Source organism: Erythrolamprus reginae, chromosome 1, assembly GCF_031021105.1.
Source record: "Erythrolamprus reginae isolate rEryReg1 chromosome 1, rEryReg1.hap1, whole genome shotgun sequence".
NCBI lineage: Eukaryota > Metazoa > Chordata > Lepidosauria > Squamata > Dipsadidae > Erythrolamprus > Erythrolamprus reginae.
In genome coordinates this window covers 58,464,466-58,485,402 of record NC_091950.1, presented here as the reverse complement: position 1 = coordinate 58,485,402, position 20,937 = coordinate 58,464,466, and the positions used below count along the sequence as shown (strand labels likewise).

General features: G+C 39.4%; 1 protein-coding gene across 1 annotated transcript in view; it reads right to left on the bottom strand.

Annotated features, from left to right (window-relative positions):
* Positions 1-5,119: 5,119 nt before the first annotated feature.
* The window catches only part of CCDC88C (coiled-coil domain containing 88C), a 35,192-nt gene continuing 19,374 nt past the window's right edge, over positions 5,120-20,937 (bottom strand). Inside the window, exons 11-17 of the mRNA XM_070753615.1 lie at positions 19,624-19,713; positions 17,146-17,384; positions 11,365-11,514; positions 10,762-10,827; positions 10,103-10,171; positions 9,536-9,837; positions 5,120-7,265 (exon numbers count right to left, since the gene is read on the bottom strand). Of these exons, the coding sequence (XP_070609716.1) occupies positions 6,252-7,265; positions 9,536-9,837; positions 10,103-10,171; positions 10,762-10,827; positions 11,365-11,514; positions 17,146-17,384; positions 19,624-19,713 (1,930 nt within the window). The 3' untranslated portion in view covers positions 5,120-6,251. The remainder of the gene's footprint in view (positions 7,266-9,535; positions 9,838-10,102; positions 10,172-10,761; positions 10,828-11,364; positions 11,515-17,145; positions 17,385-19,623; positions 19,714-20,937) is intronic.

The following is a 20,937-nucleotide window of genomic DNA, read 5'->3' as shown; positions in this document are numbered from 1 at the left end:
TCATAAACATAAGAGGGACATTAGGACAGGACATTTTATTTATTTATTTATTTATTTATTATTTATTTATTTTATTTATTGTATTTGTATGCCGCCCCTCTCCGCAGACTCGGGGCGGCTAACAACAGTAATAAAACAGTATATAACAATAATCCAATACTAAAAACAGTTAAAAACCCATTATATAAAAACCAATCATACATACAGACATACCATGCATAAAATTGTAAAGGCCTAGGGGGAAAGTGTATTTCAATTCCCCCATGCCTGGCGGCAGAGGTGGGTTTTAAGCAGCTTACGAAAGGCAAGGAGGGTGGGGGCAATTCTAATCTCTGGGGGGAATTTGTTCCAGAGGGCCGGGGCCGCCACAGAGAAGGCTCTTCCCCTGGGCCCCACCAAATGACATTGTTTAGTTGACGGGACCCGGAGAAGACTCACTCTGTGGGACCTAACTGGTCGCTGGGATTCATACAGCAGAAGGCGGTCCCTGAGATAATCTGGGCTTTATAGGTCATAACCAACACTTTGAATTGTGACCGGAAACTGATCAGCAACCAATGCAGACTGCAGAGTGTTGGTGTAACATGGGCATATTTAGGAAAGCCCATGATTGCTTTCGCAGCTGCATGCTGCACGATCTGAAGTTTCCGAACACTTTTCAAAGGTAGCCCCATGTAGAGAGCGAGGTCGAGCCTCGAGGTGATGAGGTTAGGACATTAGGTTAGGACATTAGGAAGGCACGCTGGTGCACTTACGCATGCCCCTTACCGACCTCTTAGGAATCTGGAGAGGTCGACTGTGGATAGATAAAATTTGGAGGGGTTAGGAGATGACACTGCAGTCTGGTAAAGAGTTCCATGCTTTGACAACTCAATTACTAAAGTCATATATTTTGCAGTCACATTTGGAGCGGTTAATATTAAGTTTGAATCTGTTGTGTGCTTGATTATTTTTACAAATAACTCAGGGGGGCAAACATATTCAACCCACCTTCCTCCTTCTACGAGGGTTGCCCAGAAAGTAACGCACCACTTTTTTTTTCTTCAACAATTATTTATTGAACACAATGAAACTTACACACAAGAAAGAATGAAGTTTCTTCTACACTCCCTATTTTTTCCACATAATCTCTGTCCCATTCTATGGCCTTCCTCCAGCAAGGCACAAGGGCATGTATGCCCTGTTGGTACCACTCCTTGTTCTGGTCAAAAAGCCACTTCTGCACTGTGCGAATCACCTCATGGCCTCACCCTCTGTACTCAGCGACTAATCATACTTCTGTCGACTGCAGATTCTCCATAAATTGTACACAAATATTTATGAATGTTTCCAACAGTTTTTTTCTCCTGCAGTGAGAAATTAAATGACGACATGCTGCTTGTAATGTACATCACTTTACAAACGCCATTTCGAAATACTGTTGCAGCTACGCTATCTGTCTGGAGAAACATAAAATTTACACCCACACTCCTGACAATTCAAATAATGTATATTTAAAGTTTCACATTCATACCATTACTGTAGGCTGAGAAAAAAGTGGGGTGCCTTACTTTCTGGGCGATACTTGTATTTTCCCTACAATCAGTACTTTCTGAATCCTCTCTCGATTTGCCTCCAAAATATTGCTCTGTTATCTGTTGGAAAGTCGTTTGGGTCCATTCTGCAGGTTGTACTGACTGAGCAAGGAATGCACATTTACACTCACTGTACTGAGACACATAACTTATATACATTAAACCAGTGTTTCCCAACCCTGGCCACTTGAAGATATTTGGACTTCAACTCCCAGAATTCCCCAGCCAGCATTCGCTGGCTGGGGAATCCTGGGAGTTGAAGTCCAAATATCTTCAAGTGACCAAGGTTAGGAAACACTGCATTAAACAATCTAACATGTTGTGGATTTAATTTCATTTTTGTATCTGACAAGGTATTATCCTAAAGTTACAGGCATGTAAGTATGCATGATTATGTTAGGGGATTGTATGTATTTTATGTACTTTATTTGTGAGGTATTTCACTGTTTACAGTTTAATTTAAGAGCAGGCTTACCTATTGCTGCAACAAATGAAAAGGATTTAATATAAAATTCAAAATTATCAGGTGGCAGAAAAGACAACAATCCTTACTTTGAAAAGTCATGAGGAAAAACAAAATATGAATAGAACTGTCTCAGCTTACATACCCAATTTGGAATTCTCCCTCCCCCTTTAATTTTGGAAATGTCAGAATAAAACTACAGGGTTTTTTATGTTTTCTGAAAATACTAATGAAATGTAGACAATTTTAAAGCAATTGTTCTTTTCTCCAAGTCTTTACACCTGATATTCTGATGAAGTATTTTAAGTAACATTACAATCAATATAATTTTAAACTTAAGTTAGAGAGGGTAGTCTACCCATTGCCTCCTCAGTTTTCTGCCAATGTTAATCAACAATGCAAAGTCAGGACAGATGGGATTCGTAGGATAGATGACAAAGACAACTAGAAGCTTACAGCTGCCTTCATCTCATCTTACTCCTGCCCTTTTTCCATATTGTTTTGTTGACCTTTTTAAAATTGGTGGCTCCTTTGGGAGCAGACCTGCATTTGTGGGAGAGTACAACACATGTAACATATCTTGGGGAATCATAAAGTCAACCTTTAGGATTAAGTGTAAATCCTCAATCAGCTTACAATAAATTTACAAATCCAAGTTCAAGCAACTCCAGTGAATATCAAGCTTAGCCCAGTGATGGTGAATCTTTTAGAGACCAAGTGCCCAAACTGCAACCCAAAACCCACTTATTTATTGCAAAGTGCCAATGCAGCAATTTAACCTAAATAATGAAGTTTTACTACCTAAAGTAATGATAAACAAGGCAGAGTTCAGCTAATTGTTCTAAGAAAAATGTGACAAATGCACTTTTATGCGCCTTCATTTTTTTCTGCTTTTGAAATATTACATTTTAGTAACAATAAAAAAGAAAAATGTTTGTAATGTTTCTTTCCCTCCCTCCTTTTCTTTTCCATTTTCCTTTCTCTTCCCTTTTCCCTCCTCCTTTCCCTCCCTCTTGCCTATTTCTTTCTCTCCCTTTTCCCCCTCCCTCTTTCCCTCCCCATTTTTTCCCTATTTGTTTCTTTCCCTCCCTTCTGTCTCTCTTCCCCTTCTCTTTCCCTCTACTTTTTTTTCACTCGCTTTCCCTCTTTCCTTCCCATCTCATCTCATCTCATCCATCCATCCATCCATCCATCCATCCATCCATCCATCTTTGCTTTCCTGCTCATGAAGCTGATGTCCGTACTGCTCCCACCCTGCTGGTCTTTCGTAAGGCCAAGAAGACCTGGCTTTGCCGGCAGGCCTGGGGGCAATAAATTTACATCCTTGATGGCCAACTCTATGAATGGGGTGCATGTGTATGACGGTGACTGCCTTTTTAAATAACTTTTTAATGGCGTTCTAGTTTTAGATAATGTTGTAGTTTTAGATAATGTTTGACTTCTTTTTTATCCCCTTGTATCTATTTATATTGTATTTTTATTATTGTTTTAAGCCACCCCGAGTCCTTCGGGATTGGGCGGCATAGAAGTCAAATGAATGAATGAATGAATGAATGGTGTGAATCCAACCACTTGGGCTTGGAGGGGGAGTGGAGCCTGGCAGGCAAATCCAATCATTAGAGATCCACACAAAATAAGGCAATTCCAACCCCTTCCCTCTCCCCTCCCATGGCGGTGGTCCAGGCAGCCTGACTGCAGTGCCCTCCTAGGAGGTGACCAGCAAGCAAGCAAATGTGGTGTTCCAGGTAGAAAGTGGAAGCATGGAGCCCCACCCTCAGAACAGGCAGACTGTGCACCTTCCTCATTGTGATGCTGGTACTGGCTGGGAAAGATGCACAGGCTGAACATTTGGAGCTACATGCAAGCAGGCTTGGTGGGACCGCTTAGCGGGGAGGGAGACCCCGTCCTGTTTGGTTCACTTTAGCATAGGGTGGGAATGCAGAAGATGGAGGAAATCCATGCCTCTCAATGTTCTGCATTCAAAGAGTCTTTTAGGATGACTGGGAGGGGAGGGCAAGAAGCGGGGCCAGTCAGTGCTGGGATCACCTGACAGGGAGCCGCAGTGGAGAGATGAAAGTGCCTGCTTGCCAATCAGAGGTTGGCATACTGTGCTGATGTGATGATCTGTGTGCCCACAGAAAGGGCTCTGCATGCCACCTCTGACATATATACCATAGGTTTGCCACCAGGACTTAGCCCTTAGGTCAATTTCTTTCTACAATATGCCTTTCTGAAAGTTTAAGACTATTGCATGTCCTGCATTCTAGGATGATAGAGAAGAATTCATTAATTAATACTGATAATGAATATGCTTTTTAGTTAAAGAACTAAATGTTAAATACTTGAGTATAACTATTTGCAAAATTAGGTGGTGATTTTGTGGAAACTATTATATAAACTGGATTAAACTGGATAGCAAGCTTGCATTAAGAATCTGTTAAGAAATTTTAGACTGTCCACGATTGACCTTTCCAGATTCCTAAGAGGTCAGTAAGGGGAGTGCATAAGTGCACTAGAGTGCCTTCCGACCCCTGTCCTATTGTCTCTCCTATATCCCATATATCTTCTCTTCTATTCCTATATCTTTCTTCTATTCTCTCATTGATTTATTTTATCCTATACTCTGTCTTCTATTCTTTCTCTAATTCTATTTCCTCGAAGGTGTCCTCTATTACCTTCATTATGTATTATTGTGTATTGGACAAAAATAAATAAATAAATAACTTTACTAACAGATATGTAGAATTTGTCTTCCCCAACATGGCTGTTTCCAGATGTAACTGATTGCAGAATTAACAAATCAAACGTTGTCATTGTCTAGGTTGGAAAAATGTGTACAATATTACACATTTATGAAATCACTTAGTAGGCTTTGCTGTACTATGGAAGTAAACTCAAGTACTTCTATAAATATGAAAAGATGGGGAATCATACTCTGAAGTTACAAGAAGGTGGTACCAGCCTACACAGTCACACATATTAAAGCTTTGTTAAAAAGGGTGTGCATTGTGACAGCCTACATTTTGGAGCAATGCTTAATAACACTTTTTTTTCTGTGAGAAAGTGACCGTTTTGACAGACATTCATATTTTAAAAAGTCTTTATTACAAATTTGCTCTTCTGACAACGTGACTGCTATAAACTATAATCACTGGTTGTGTGAGAGATCAGTTTTTTCTATGACATCCAGAGAAGTTTTAGGATTATGTCAACCTGTTAAAATCTCTTTATAAGTAAACAATAAAACAGGATATATGCACAAGGAGCCAATGAAACTCATACAATAAAATATTTCATCTGGATATAAATATGATTTCATAAAAATATGCATATAAATAGAATCTGGTTTCTACATAAATCATGCTGACCAAATTAGAACCAGAGCCTCAACTTATAATTGTTTATTGAGAGCGTGTAAGCTTCAACATTCCAATATCCATTGACATCATTTTAAAAGATCTCCTATATATCATTTAGACAAGAGAAGTGTACACATTAGGAGGACAAACTGCCTACACAGATTTTCTAGGCAACCAACAGGGCCATTACGTGATTGACTGAAGGAATGCATGGAATGGTAAACAGATCAGTCCAGTGCAAAGAAAGTTGTCATTTAAAGGAGACCATGTCCCTCAATAAAAGGGTCCATTACTTCCAGTGTTTTCAATAAAAATATCACAGACATATAAAATGGCAGCAGCAGTGTTAAGTGCAGCAAAGAAGTCAGGATATTTTAAAAAGTCTCTAATTAGTAATAAGATAATCAGTGCAAAGTCTACACACTTGCATCATGCTGCTTTTAACACCCAAAATAATATTTTCGAGTAGCAAAAAGATGGCATTTAAAAAGAACAGGCAATTGTCTATAAAGTGAGTAAGATTTGAGCTCAGTAGACAAGCACAGAGATACAATTTCCCAAATAGTAAAAAGAAAAGGCCTGCAAAAGGCACAGGAGAACCAAATGGTAAACACCCCAGACTATGGAAATACTATTCTGGAATGGAAGAAGAGAAAGAAGAAGAGATGGTTGAATCATTCAGTCTTCTAGACATCAAAACTGTTGCAGTTTTGAACAGTTTCTACTGAGGTGAAAAGCATCCAGAAGATAATTAGGACAACAGTATTTAACAAATCTCCCAGCGTCATCCAATGTCACTCAATTGCAGTAGTGAAACATATCTTATACAATCCTTGGAAAAGTGGAAGCGTGGAGTCACACACAGCCATATTCATACCAAACCGTTTGCTGATCAACAGAGGCATCGGTTGATGAAGGAGGAGTCTTGGAACCAAGCCCTTTGTTTGTTTCCTCAATGCCCTCTGCCAAAATTTTATTTTCTGGTGATGGATTTGGGCATTTGGAAATGTGAACGTCAATTGAACCTGCTCCCTGAATATTGTTCCCTTCTGTACTGTTAGGAACAATTCTGACAGGAGTCCCAGTGGAGACCTCCCCACTTTGCAGCGATGACTTTGATTTGGGTTTGGATCCATATTGTGGAGAACAGTGTTGCTCTAAATCTACTTTTGCCTGTTCCTGTGACTGAGAGGAAAGATCATCCTTAGAAGTAGTGGAAGAATAAGAAAATGGAGGGAACAAGACTGACCTCTCATCTTTTGGAGCGGCCAGAGAAAGACGCCTGACATCAAGTTGTCGACAGCGAGAATCCACACTTTGCAAAGAACCCATTGTCTTTGTAGACTGTGATCTTTCTCTCAGAAAGCTCTGAGAAATAGAAGCTGAAGATAGCTGGGAAGTCTGGCTGTCTGAGTCCTTGCCTAACTGCCTATCTGCAGCTACAGGCTTAGGAAGACTGTCATATCGTCTGTACACATCGGCACTAGCGGCTCTCAGAAGATCTGCTGAAGCCAAGCTATAGGCCCGGTTCAGTGAAGCGCTTTGCCTGCCCATGTTGTTATTCTGTTGAGAGGATGCCAATGGCTTTGATGCTCGACTAGCTTGATTTCGAGGTCCATGGGTAAGCTTGTTGGAGTTTGCCGCAGGTTCTGATTCTGATGGTCCAGGATTTGGTTTCAGGTATTGGCCCGGTTTAGCTGGTCTTCCATCTTCATCAGCGCCAGGTAACTTTATAGTTGGAGTGACATAACTGGTGGGTGTCTTGCTTGGCTCCTTCCTGTGTGACTTTGGAAACTGACCTCCAGGGCATGGAAGTTCACTGGCTTTTCTGAAATAGTCATTCAGCAAGTCATCTTTACTGGATACATCCTATAAGGGGATTGAAATAAAATTTTATTTATTTATATATTCAACTTCTTAAATATCACAGAGAAGCTCTGGGCAATAACTTAATCAGTAATTTAATAAATATTTATTATTTATTTATCTCTCTCTCTCTCTCTCTCTCACACACACACACACACAAAAATACCGTATCTTTTGGTGTATAAGACGCACCTTCCCCACCCTAAAAGAGAGTGCAAATGTCGGTGTATTATACACCGAATGCAGCCATTTATTTCCGGAACTCACCCACCCGCCACCACCTGCAGAGAGCTCTTGGGTGCTGGGGAGTGGTAAAAATGCCCCTCTTTTTGTTAAAATCAAGCCATTTTTTGCCTGGTGTTTTTTTGTTTTTGTTTTTTTTGGCAAAAATAGGGTGGAGATAGCTTTTGGGGACTGGAGGAAGGCAAAAATGCTTCCATTTTTGTGAAAAAAAGGGCAAAAAGTTGGGGCACTTTTGCCATCCCCCAGCACCCAAGAGCTGTCTGCAGGCTCTCCAGACCCTTTGCCCACCTGACTTTTGCCAAAAAAAAATGGCCCATTTTTTAGAAAAAGTGGGCTGTTTTTACTTTCTAATTATCCCAACTAGTATGACTGCAGGAGGAATTCTGGGAGTTGAAGTCCACTAGTCTTAAAACTGTCAAGTCTGAAGACCCCTAGTTAGGGATTAGGGGTGCAAGGATATTCCAACTTGGCAAGTTTAAGACTTGTGGACTTCAACTCCTATTTCTGAGCTAGCATGTCTGAAGGAGAAATTCTAGGAGTTGAAGTCCACAAGTCTATCAGGTTTGAAGTTTGTAAAAAGTATACATAGTTTTAAAAAGTATACATGTTTGTAACAAGTATTCTGCTACACTGGTATTTTATTAAATAATATATTATTACACCATTTGGTTCAGAATAATTTTTTCCTTGTTTTCCACCTCTAAAATCTAGGTGTGTCTTATATTGTACTCTGGTGCGCCTTATACTCCAAAAAAATATGGTACTTATACTTTATAATAATGTATCTATAATGGCCTTCTGCAGCACTTTGCTGGCCAAAATGGCCAAACCGTTTTGGCCAGCAGAATGCTGCAGGAGGCCATGCAGGGTAAAAATGGGGCACCGGGGGTTATGTGCAGCCCCCCTGTGCCATTTTGGCTCGCAGAGGCACCCCGGGCCAGTCCTTTGCTATTTCCAGGCCAGCCCCATAGGCCAGACTGAAGCACTGCCCGGGCTGGATCTGGCCCTTGGACCTTGAGTTTGACACCCCTGCCTTATAAGGATTGCAGCCTAATGGAAAGAATCAGAACAGGAAATATAGGTTGCTTTCTTGAAGGACTGCAAGACGTTTCACCTTAAATAAGGAGTGGATATTCTTTTTGAAGATGGACATTTCTCAAATAATTCCTGACATGAGGGGCATGTCAGAACATCTATTTACTAGGAGAAAAAGTAGTAAAATTATTTTAAAAATTCTAGCCTTCAAATTTGTATCCCATCTTATTTTTGTCTTCCCATCACAAACAAGCAAGCAAGCAAACACTGGAGTACTTTTTAATATATAGACATAACAAAGGTCACAACTTTGCCTGGGGGGGACTTATTAGTGCAGAGATCTTCACTAATGGCAACTTTAAGACTTGTGGACTTCAACTCCCAGTATTCCTCAGCCAGCATAGTATTAAAGTTGCCAAGTTTGAAGACCTCTGAGTTAGTGGCACACAAAGCCTGTGGGATAATCTGAATAAGCCGAAGCCAGATTTCCTTAGAAATTTTGGCTTGCCACACTATGTTATATTCTTTTGGAATGTGTTCTTGCTGTGGGAATTTTGAAGGTGCTGTTGCAATGAGGAGGTAGAAATAGCCCTAACAAATTCCTTTTAGATTTTCAAGGTCATCCTTTGTCCAGCACCTGCCCTGAAGAAGATGGGAATATATGGACACGTTGGCAGAAGATGAGTGGTCCATGGGATGAACTTGTGCACATGGGACAGGGGAAGGAACTTTAAACTGGGAGGAGAAACTCTGGGAATTCCGATTTGAGTTTCTCACAGATGTACCAACATGGCTCTAGGAATAAATTGGAACTTTGAGGAAACTTTTGCCTCAGACTCCGATTTGAACTTAGATATTATTTGGAACCTGACACTAAGTCTGTGTGCTGGATAAACCTGTGTGTTCCACTAACAATCAATGTAATGTAGCATCTCCCTCTGATGATCTTCTATCCTCATATAGACAACAATGTGTTTTCTGTATAATTTACTTACTTTCATTGGAGATAACCTGTTGCTTTCTTCCAGGAATTCTTCTAAGGTTACCATCTCATTACTCGGAGAGGCAGATCGATGCTTAACAGATTGTTTCTGTACATGATTGCCTTTCTGAGATGTATCATATAACAATGCACCCTTCTTATTAAAAGAGGAATTCTGTTTAGTATTTGAACCCACAACTGGAGAAGAAGTGGAACAAAACAGAGCATCTCTAGATGTGCCAGGCATATTTTTCACTAGCCGCATATCTTCACTGTTAAAGCTTTCCGATCTGTCACGAATATAGTCATAAGATCCTGTATCAAGAAATTCAAAGACATAAAAACATCTTTTTTGTTCTATTAAAAATATTTGATACATTCTTATAAATGAGGGGCACCCTAAGTCATATACATTGTATACAAACACTGATTTAATATCTGCATTCTACAGAATCTTGTATACTATAGAACAGAGAAATATACAAACCTTAGCCAAAAGATTAAGATTTAATTTATGAACATTCCTGCCTAATAATTAAGGGGCTGTTGTTACATCAATATTGTTGTGAAAATATCATACCTTTCAGGTTTAGAGGGGAGCTGTTAGTGGATGCAGTTTCACTGTTCTCTAAGCTATCTGACCCAGACACTGCAGGAAATTTTTAAAAAAGAAAAAAAAACAAAAGAAACAACAAAAAATCAGAGACATAGAGGATTCTTAGCTTCTAGGCTGCATCAGATTAGAATGAAAGAAGACTGTGTTTCTCAATTGGAATAACCACCCTCTAAAACCAATGTATTGGAGGACATGGGTCTAACAGATTAACAGAGTTGGAAAGGATCTTGCAGGTCATCTAGTCCAACTACCTGCCCAAAATCTGCCTTTATCTAGGATTGAACTTGCAACCTCCTGGTGGTGAGGCAAGAGCTTCAACTCTAGGCCACAGCAGCTGGGTCAATAGTAGAACAGATGGTTTGCAGGCAAGCTTTTTCAGGCTGGTTTTTTCTATCTGAAAACTGATACCGTCAATATTGACAGCAAAGGATAGCAAGAAACATCTTCAGTAGCATCAAAGAAGTCTGTATTTCTTCTCATATTATATATCTCTTTAAAATAGAACTTTTCGACTTCATTCACCCTAGTGTAGCCATTTTCTTCTGTGAAAAAAATCTTGAATACTTAAGGATCATTCCCATTCAAGTCCAGGATCAGAATCAAAGGCAAAGAGCTTAACTTACCGTGCTGCTTGTTGGAAAATTGTGCTGCTGAGGAATCAGCATACAGGTCATCATCTGAATTATGGCCTGAAAAATGTAACATTTTTAAAGAGTTGTTTAAAGGATTGGCATGTAATATATTAAGATTATCTGTAGGATCCCCTCTTTTCAAGGATCTCTGTCTCACCACAGATAAAGTAGGTACATTCCTTCCCTTAATGTAGATCTTAGGAAGTGTGTCTCTCCCACTGCAGCTCCTGCCCTATGGGACAGTCTCCTCTTTGATGTCCAACAGATAATCACACTTTTATCTTTCCAGACAGCACTTAAAACAGTGTTGGGATAGGGGCAACAGTGTTGGGATAGGGGCAAGGTCAAGGTGGTATGAGAATGGTACATCAGAAAAGTGTGATTGCAATGTCAGGTTTTTCTGCTTTTTAGATTTATATTGTTTTATACTGATTTATGGGCTGCAAACCACCCTCAGGTTATTTTTTTAGTTGGGTGGCTATATAAATGTTTTAAATACATAAAATCTTATTTCTTCTGAATTTCATTTCTCAAAACTAATAATATCTCACTGGGGAAAAAATCCCCACAAAGATAAGCATGTTATACGCCTACCTTTTGGTCTGTTCGGTTGTCTAGAGACTGGAGCAGAGAAAGTCCTGGAACCTGAGTCCACATAGCACTGTTTAATAGCAGGATCTCTTGTGTTTTTAATGTGGTCATTGCTGTCTCCACAGTATGAAACTCTCTTCAGATTTGAATCACCTAACATCAAATGGAAAAGCATTGAAACATTCAAAGAAATGAGAGACAGAGACATACTGTAGGTACTAAATGCCTTAGAAATGCATACTTGGAGAAAAACAGTACCATTAAATTCCTCTGATTTTAAAATCTTTTCATTTATGATCAGATATTATTGATTTCTATCCAGTTTTCTAACCTAATTTCAGATCAGCAAGAATGAGTGACAGAAGAGTGAATAGCAGTACGTTATGATTATACAGGGGTGGGTTCCTGCAGGTTCAGACTGGATCGGCCAAACCAGTAGTAACCCACTGGTGATGTCATGATGGCATCACAGATCCAGTTCGATCAGTGCCAGTCCGTGGGCCCTGCCATCTTTTGGGGGGAATTGTTTCTGAATTTTTTACTCTTTTGAAGTTGTTTCTCTCTGCTGCTGCCTGAAAAAGATGCCTCCCCGGGTTTATACTTATCTTTATTCCTTCACTCAAAGCACAGCTGCTCAGTTGTGTTTTGGATTGATTCTAGCCACTCAGCATGCACAGAACCAAATTGCACGAGGGGACACATGCATGCACATTAGCTTCATTCTTGTTTGTGAAACGTCACAATGCGAACCAGTGACGAAGGTAAGCAGAACCCACCCGATTATGGAACATAAAGAGTTATACATGTATCATATGATATGGTGGAGAGGAGGAATAACCAAAGTTATTCCAAGGCTGAAAACCTAAGCACAAGTATTTTGGAGTTTTATACCAAATTAAGTGCCATTTATTTATTTTTTTTAAAGAAAGATGAGTAGGATTTGGGTTCTGAATCTCTGTTCAATATTCATATATCCTTTAGGGCAGTGATGCTGAATCTACGGCATGGGTGCCAAGGTGGCACACCGAGCCATATCTGAGGGGACACAAGGTATTGCTCTATGTCAGCTCCAGCATGCATACACGTGCTGGCCAGCTGATTTTCAGCCTTCTTCTCGACCATTTTCACTCTCCCCAGGCTTCAGGAAAGCCTCCTGAACCCTGGGGATGGTGAAAAACAGCCCAATGGGCCTACTGGAGTCCAGAGACTTCAGTGAGATCTGCGCACATACGTGCAGGGGGAGGGCATTGCATTAGGCATGTGATCATGCTATTGCATGCTTTTGCATCCTTTTGGCACCCAAGCCAAAAAAAAGGTTCGCAATCATTGCTTTAGGGATTTCTATTGCTGATATGATTTAATACTGTAATCTCTTCCACTCCAGTAAATATATGCTAATGAAGCAAGATTCATTCAATAATATGGGAGAGAACAGAACACCTTCTTTTCTGGAAAAAAAATGTCCTACTTGCATGAAAAGAATTAGAAGGCGTTCACATTACAATTGTTTCAAGAGCAAGGTTTCTCAATCTCAGCCACTTGAAGAGGTGTGGACTTCAATTCCCAGAATTCTCCAGACATCATAGAGAATCTTTACGTATCTTCAAGAGGCCAAGGTTAAGAAACCTTCTTCTAGAATTATCTACATGAAATTCGAAGTGGCACAGATAATCCAAGAAGTAAACTAGTAAAATTAAAATAATATTTTAAAACACGGTTATTTACATTTTTAAAAGTCTGAGCTATAAGGAGACTGATTTTTATCAGTCTTATACCGATATAATTTATCCTGCATTGTAGAAGCTCCTGAAATCACTCAGCAAAACCCGTCTAAGAACACAAAGTTTTAAAATCAACTAAAACAACAAAGAAAAGCACAAATAATTTCATGCTATTGAACTTAATAAAGCAAACCATGGCTGAAGCAACAGAAGACAAATCGATTACACATAGTTCAAGTAGATAAGCATCTGTTGAATATAGTGTTCATTCTGATGCAGTGTTATGGCATTTAATGTTAACTGAAGAAGCACCACTGATGGCTGTTTACTATCAAATTGCAATGGTGTTTGCCAATCAGAAGAAAAATCAACTTTTATTTTGAAGTTACTGTTGGCTTAGCATTTCTTTAAAGCAGGATATAGATTATTATCAAGCAATTTTCAACAACTGCAACCTCTGTATTTTCATATTTACACTGCAAAAATATTAGACAATAAACAAGCAGCACAATGGATATAGGAGAAATTGCAAAAATAGTTAGGAGTTATTTTTTAACACAGAACAGAATATTATTAAAAGGATGCATTGCCAGTGACACAGCAACAAAAATCTATTTTAGCATCTGGACAGGACACAAGGCACATGGGCAAATTTGCAAAGCATTAGTGTAGCACATAACAGGTTCACTTACTCAGCATGTGCACCATCACCAAAAGTACTTGCAAAACTATAGGTACAATATGTCATGCCTCATTAAAGTGCACGGCACTGAAGAAATATTCCACATTGTGCAACAAGGTCCTTCATTTTACTGATGGGAAAATGTTGTCCGTGTTGACTTGATTTGATCTTGGATTTATTCTGTCTCAGTTATACGCTGAGCATCTATGACTGTGTATAAAAGGGCTATAGATTTCATTTGTTTAAAAATAAAACACTGGAAATGCATTGGGAATTAAATGATAAGAGAAGAGGTTAGAAATCTTTTGTTTCTGAGAAAGAAAATGATTCATTAGGAGAGGATGGGATGTCAGAAGATGACCAGAACCGGAGACGATTAGAGAAAGATGAGTTATTCGATGGAGACTTTGGAGACTTTTCCTTGGACTTGCTTGTGGTTCTCAAAAAGGGAAGCTTTTTACGTTGAGCTGCTAAGTTTTATCACCCAGAGATCCAAGAAAAGAGAAAAAAAGTAACAGAAATAACTAAAACATAATTTCAAACATCTAAGAAAACTGTTAACATGAGCAAGGATTAAGCATTTCTACAGCCATTGTTAACCAAAGGTTTACATAAAATAGTAACTATCTATGGCAGCAGCCTTTAGAACAGTCTTTCTCAAGCACAGTTCCATAATAGATTGTGGCTGGGGTTTGGGGGGGGGGAAACCCACATCATTTTCTGAAGGCTGCCAATTAGGGAATGCTAGTTGTAGAGATGTTAATTTTTATGCAGAGGATCTCTGAGGTCTGAAAAGTATTTCAAGAGTTCCTCCAGGGTACAATACCATTAAGAAAGGCTGTTCTACTATTTATGATTAAACATAAACTATGGTTTATTTTATGACGTAAACATATTTATAAAAATCAAGGCAGCTTAAAATGAGAAAAAAAACATAATATAAAACAAAAATAAACCCACACAGCAACCGGCATCATCCATACAGGAGGCCAGCTCAAATCCATGGTCAGGACCACAGGCTCAAACACAAAGTTAAGTTTTCAAGACAAATCTAATCTCAGAGGGGAGGGAATGATATTCTGGGTCTCGCCAGTCAATACTTCCTAGCTGATGGTGCCTGGGGATTCCTTTCCTGCCAGTAACTGGCAACAGGAACTGCCCATGCTGCTGCATTTTGCACCAGTTGAAGCTTCTTAATACCCTTTAAGGGCAGCCCCACATAAAGCAACTAGCAGTAATCCAACACAGAGGTTAGAAGGGCATTAGCGACCATGAGCAGTCTCTTCCCCAGTCCAGAAACAGGTGCAACTTGCACATAACATGAAGCTGTGCAATATAACTTGAAGCTACCTGGCCTCTGAGAAAGAGCCAGGATGAGGCCCATGAAAGGTCTCCAAAACCAGAGATCCAACTAGGTCTTGCTTGAATTGACGTGAAGCCTATTTTGCTCATCCAGGCCTTCATAGTCTTCATGGCATCCCTGGTGTAGAGATATAAAGCTGGGTATCATCAGCATATGAGGATACCTTACTCCAAAACATCAGATGACCTCACCCAACAGCTTCATGTAGAAGTTTTTTTTAAATGGAGAGAATACCAAGCCCTGAAGCACCTTACAAAGAAGGAACTCCACAGATAGTGGAAATCTTTTCTGGACATCTTGCCACGGAAATTCCCTTTCATGCTTGGGGAGGGGGAGAGACTTCTGTGCTGGTCTAGCTAAGTAAAGATCTGAAGATTCCAGTTTTGTTTCTCCAGCCCAGTGCCAGGGTTCTCTTCTGCTTATACAAGGAAGGGAGGAGAATCCCCTTCTCTGAACTGGGATGGAGAAACAAAGCTTGCAGCCCAAAGATCTCAGCTTTGTTTCTCCAGTCCAGCACAGAAGTTCCTCTGTGAGCATGGAGAGAAGCTGCCTGCCCTCCTTTCGTAGGCAGTTGTTCCACTCTTTCTGCTTAATGACCCAAGTGGTCAATTACAACCACAACTGGGAGAATTAGAATCAGGATTTGTGGTTTTCAGAATGAAGTGGTCATATGGGCATCTCACTTAATGGTGAGCAAAATTCTGATCCAATGACCGAAATTCGGGTCCCAATTGTGGTCATAAGTCAAGGACCACCTGTATCAAGGACTACAGTATCATCACAGATCAAGGGCATGTGTTAGAATAATCAACACAATTGCCTTTTTTTGTGGTGCTTAAGTCAATATAAGAATTAGGGGCAGGTATTTTCCAGAACTGTTTTTAATTGAAACAATTATTACTGAGACATATTATGCAATAAAAACATAAAGATCATATATCAAGGATCCTTCACATTTTTCATATTTGGATCCATGTTGCGGATTCATTTCTCTGTTTCCTCTGCTGTCGCCCAGTCAGACTACACTTTTCAATGCAGAAAAATTAGGTGGGTTGCAGACAAATTCCGGGGAATGTTTCTGCTTTATGCAAAAAACACTCATCAATGCAATTAGGAACCAAGTTTATTAACAGAATGCACCTATACTATGAAGGCAGCGTAAAGCAACTAATATTTGATAAACATGTAGAATTAACATGTACATTATGGCATATAACAGTAGTGCAATAGTTCAATTATAGTTTAGTTTAAGCCTGCATTGCAAAAAACCAAATAGATTTGTTCTTATGGAAGAAACACCTGCTTAATTTTCACAATTAATTTCTGAGTGACAAGCTTGGGCTTGAAGCTGACAAGGAACCTTATGCCAATGGATTCTTTTTATTTGGCCAAGATTGGTGTCAACATCTCTGCCCTAAATAGAGGAAGAGAAAGGGAAGTAGAATAACAGAATTGGACGGGACCTTGGAGGTCTTCTAGTCCAACCCCCTGCTTAGGCAGAAAACCCTAGACCAGGGGTAGGCAAACTTGCCTCTTCTATGACTTGTGGACTTCAACTCCCAGAATTCCTGAGCCAATCATGCTAGCTCAGGAATTCTGGGTGTTGAAGTCCACATGTCGTAGAAGAGCCAGGTTTGCCTACCCCTGCCTTAGATCATTTCAGACAAATGGTTTTCCAATCTTTTCGTAAAAACATCCAGTGTTGGAGCATTCACAACTTCTGGAGGCATGTTGTTTCACTGATTTAATTGTTCTGTAAGGAAATTTCTCCTTAGTTCTAGGTTGCTTATCTCCTTGAGTAGTTTCCATCCATAAGTCTATACTTACAATTAGCTCTTTCACATAGATATCTAATCTCATTTTGTTAAAAGGCCTAAAGAATATCAGCACCAAACAGAAATTATTATTAATTGGATTACAAACTCAACATGTTTTTAATTAACAAAATATTGTCAACAAAAGCTAATCAGGATGGTATCACAAAGCTAATTTACTTTCCAATGAAATGTAACACTTACCTTTCACCATGGGTCCTGCCTTATGCTCTTTGTCTTCCACAAAGCTGAACTCTTTGGAGGTAGTTTCCAGACTCTTTTGTTGCTTGGGTAGCTGGGATGGGGATTGTGAACCTGTTACCTCCATGCTTTCTAACTGAGATGGAGAACTATCTGCAGAAGATTTCAGTCGTTCTCTTGTTGGCTCTTTCTTTGGCTTCATGAATTTAACCAAGGCTCTAGCTCCTATCCAGTGGTTTTTCCTATTATTGGAAATTTTTAAAAGGAGAGCAATATTTTTCCTCTTATATTTTAAACAATAATTATTTCACTTAATTTTCTCATTCCCTACCACAGGGGTCCCCAACCCCTGGTACAAGCAGCAGGCAATCATGCAAACTCCATTTGCACCAGCAGCAGCTACGTTCAAAACCATCCTCTCTCCCAACAGTCTGTGGCTGGTCCACAGAGCCACAAAAAGGTTGGGATCAGTAAGATTAATTAATTAATTTGACTTCAAAACAGTGATGCAAATACAGTGATATCTCGTCTTACGAACCCCTCGTCATATGAACTTTTCAAGATCCGAACCCAGGGTTTAAGATTTCTTTGCCTCATCTTAAAAACCTTTTCCGTCTTATGAACCTGAGCCTGGGTCTGTGGGCTCTCTTACTGCGCCTGCGCTCTCGTACTGCGCATGCGCTTTTCTGACTGCCGAAGGGATTCCCCTGCCTTGTGACTGTCACTGCCGGGATTTCCCATTTGCTTGCATGGGAATTCCCTGCTGTAATTCCCTGCCCCCTTTTGCTTGCACCTGAGGCGGGGAACGTCGGACCTGCTCCATTTCCTTTCCACTTTCCCTTTTAACCCTCCGCTCCCCGCAGCCACCCCATCGTGCTACCAAAATCCCCCCTAGCCTGATGCTTCCTTTGCCCCATTTTGCTGCTAAAATCACCCCTTTAAAACCTTCCTACATTGCCCCGAATTCCTCCAAAAATTGCCACTCCAAATGCTTCCTATCTTGCCCCAAATCCCCCAAAAATCACCACTCAAAAAGTTTCCTATCTTGCCCCAAATTCCCTCAAAAATCACCACTCAAAAAGCTTCCTATCTTGCCCCAAATTCCCCCCAAAATCGCCACTCCAAAAGCTTCCTAAGCCACCCCAAATCACTTCCAAAGTCTTCCAAACTCACTTCCCCTTTCAAAATGCCCCGTTTCTCCTTGCTGCCTTTCTTCACTCCATTTGCCTTCATTAGGACCTCGATTTGGGTGGCATAGGAAGCGGCTGGAGGGGCAATTTTTGGAGGAATTTGGGGCAAGATAAGAAGCTTTTGGAGTGGTGATTTTTGGGGGAATTTAGCATCCTTCACCCATCTAGTCCTGCAGTCTGTTCTCACATTTGTCAATGGCTCAAGGAAGCTCCTTAGTTTTTCAGCTGATGGCACATTGCTGCCCAGAGTTTTCAGAGAGGGGTGGCATACAACTCTAATAAATTATTATTAAATTATTATCAAGGCAACACATATGAAATCCTTTGTTTTCTATTGAAATGGTCCAATCTTTTTTTTGAATGCAGTCAATTGGTAGGCAGCATCTTTTATGGTAACAAATTCCAAACTTTAAATTACACATTGCATTATTTTCCCTTTAGCTATATTTTTCCAGTATTCTATTGAATTAGGTGACCTCTTGATTCTAGGAAATATTTGAAGTAAATGTCATATTTTTCTTCCACTGAAGTTTCCACTCTTTTATTATTAGAATATTAGGCTAGTCTTGATTGCTAAAATAAATATTTGACATTGTTGGAAATGTAACAAGCAGGTTGGAACTTTTGTGTATGTGTGTGCATGTGTACGTTGGCAAAGTTATAAAGCCTAACGATGGAAAATGTGTTATTGTAGAATAGAAAAAAACCAAAAAGCTGTAATGTTCCTGCAACCTGAGATTCTTGTTAACTTACACTAATGGTTAAAAGGACTTTATATGGTTTTTATTGGAAAATATGTTTAATTTCTTCTACGTTTAGCTAACTAAACTGTGTGAGCAACTTTTGATGCTTAGGTTAACTTTGCATTTAAATAGAAAACCCAATGCAAAATTTAGTTCTAATTGGAAACCATTCTTATAAATTCAATTGTGCCACATCCAAAATTGGGGTTTTAGAAATCATATCTTAATTTGATGTATAATTTGCAGTACTGATTTAATATATTGTATACTATCTATAACATTTTCTGAAACAGAAGCCTGTAGCTAAGAGAAGGCTCCCTCATGTTTTCATTTACAGAAAGAGTACCATGCTTTATTCATATGTCAACTAAGATAAAATACAAAAAATAGTATAAGGGTAGACTAGATGGATCATGAGGTCTTTTTCTGCCGTCATTCTTCTATGTTTCTATGTTTCTAACTTAGTAAGTCAAAGTGTGATGACAGAAGTACAGCTTTTATCTTGAATGTGACAATTAATAAAATACATTTTCCTATATAAAACTTACTTTTTCGGAGATGGATCATAAAACCTATATTGATCCATTATTTTCTCTTCCAATTTTTCTTTGTGTCTCCTTAAAGCATTTAATTTATCACTGTTTAAAAAAACATACAATGAAGATAAAATTAGAAATTTATAGTTGTTTGCTGAGGAAACATTACAATGCTAAAATTGAACTGTAATATTTTTCCAGCAAAAGAAGTTAATATCTCTGATAGCAACATGAAACATTCTTCTCAGAGCATATCTAATTTAATATCTAATTTAAACATACTCAAATATTGCCTGAGAAATATGCCTATACTGTAAATAGAATTGTTTCTGTTTGTCTATCTCTTTCTTTCTTTCTCTCTCTCTTTCCCCCCACCTACCTACCTAGCAACAAATCACAAAGAAGCTGGTATCACTGCTTGCTAAGATAAAGAGTGACAAGTATTACAATACACTGTGATATGACTTGAACCTAGCAGAAATTATACATCAAAGGTCATACAGGATAACATATCATGCATTACTGGTGCTGATAACAATGATGACTGGGAGTAAACCTTCCTTTTTTTAAAAATTCAATAGATCCAATGACTTGCAACTATGTTCCTACCCAAATATCAGATTCAAACATACATAAGAGCTAGGTGGTGCAGTGGTTAGAGTGCAGCACTGCAGGCTACTTCAGCTAAATGCTACCGTGTTTCTCCGAAAATAAGATAGCGTCTTATATTAATTTTTGCTCCCGAACATGTGCTATGTCTTATTTTCAGGGGATGTCTTATTTTCCCCCCCAATGAATTGTATCCTGTATCCTGCTGCAGCAAAACCCCGAGTCTGCAGAGAGGAGCGGCATACAAATCTAATAAACAAATCTAATAAACAAATCTAATAAACAAATCAAATAAATAAATAAATAAATAACGCATTCAAACACACAGCCGCATGTTGGATGCGTGTTGGATGTGTTTTATATCTGATTGATGCAGCGTTTTGGGATGCAACTTATGGACAGCAGTGTTATTTATGTTCTGTTTGGGAATGCTGCAAAACGAAATGTCTCCTATGTCTTACTTTCGGGGGATGCCTTATATTAGGCAATTCTACGAAACCTCTCCTATGTCTTACTTTTGGGGGTGACTTATTTTTGGGGAAACAGGGTAGCTGTAGTTCAGCAGTTCAAATCTCACCACCGGCTCAGGGTTGACTCAACTTTCTATCCTTCCAAGGTGGGTAAAATGAGGACCCAGATTATTGGGGGCAATATGCTGATTCTGTAAACCGTTTAGAGGGGGCTGTAAAGGCACTATGAAGCGGTATATAAGTCTAC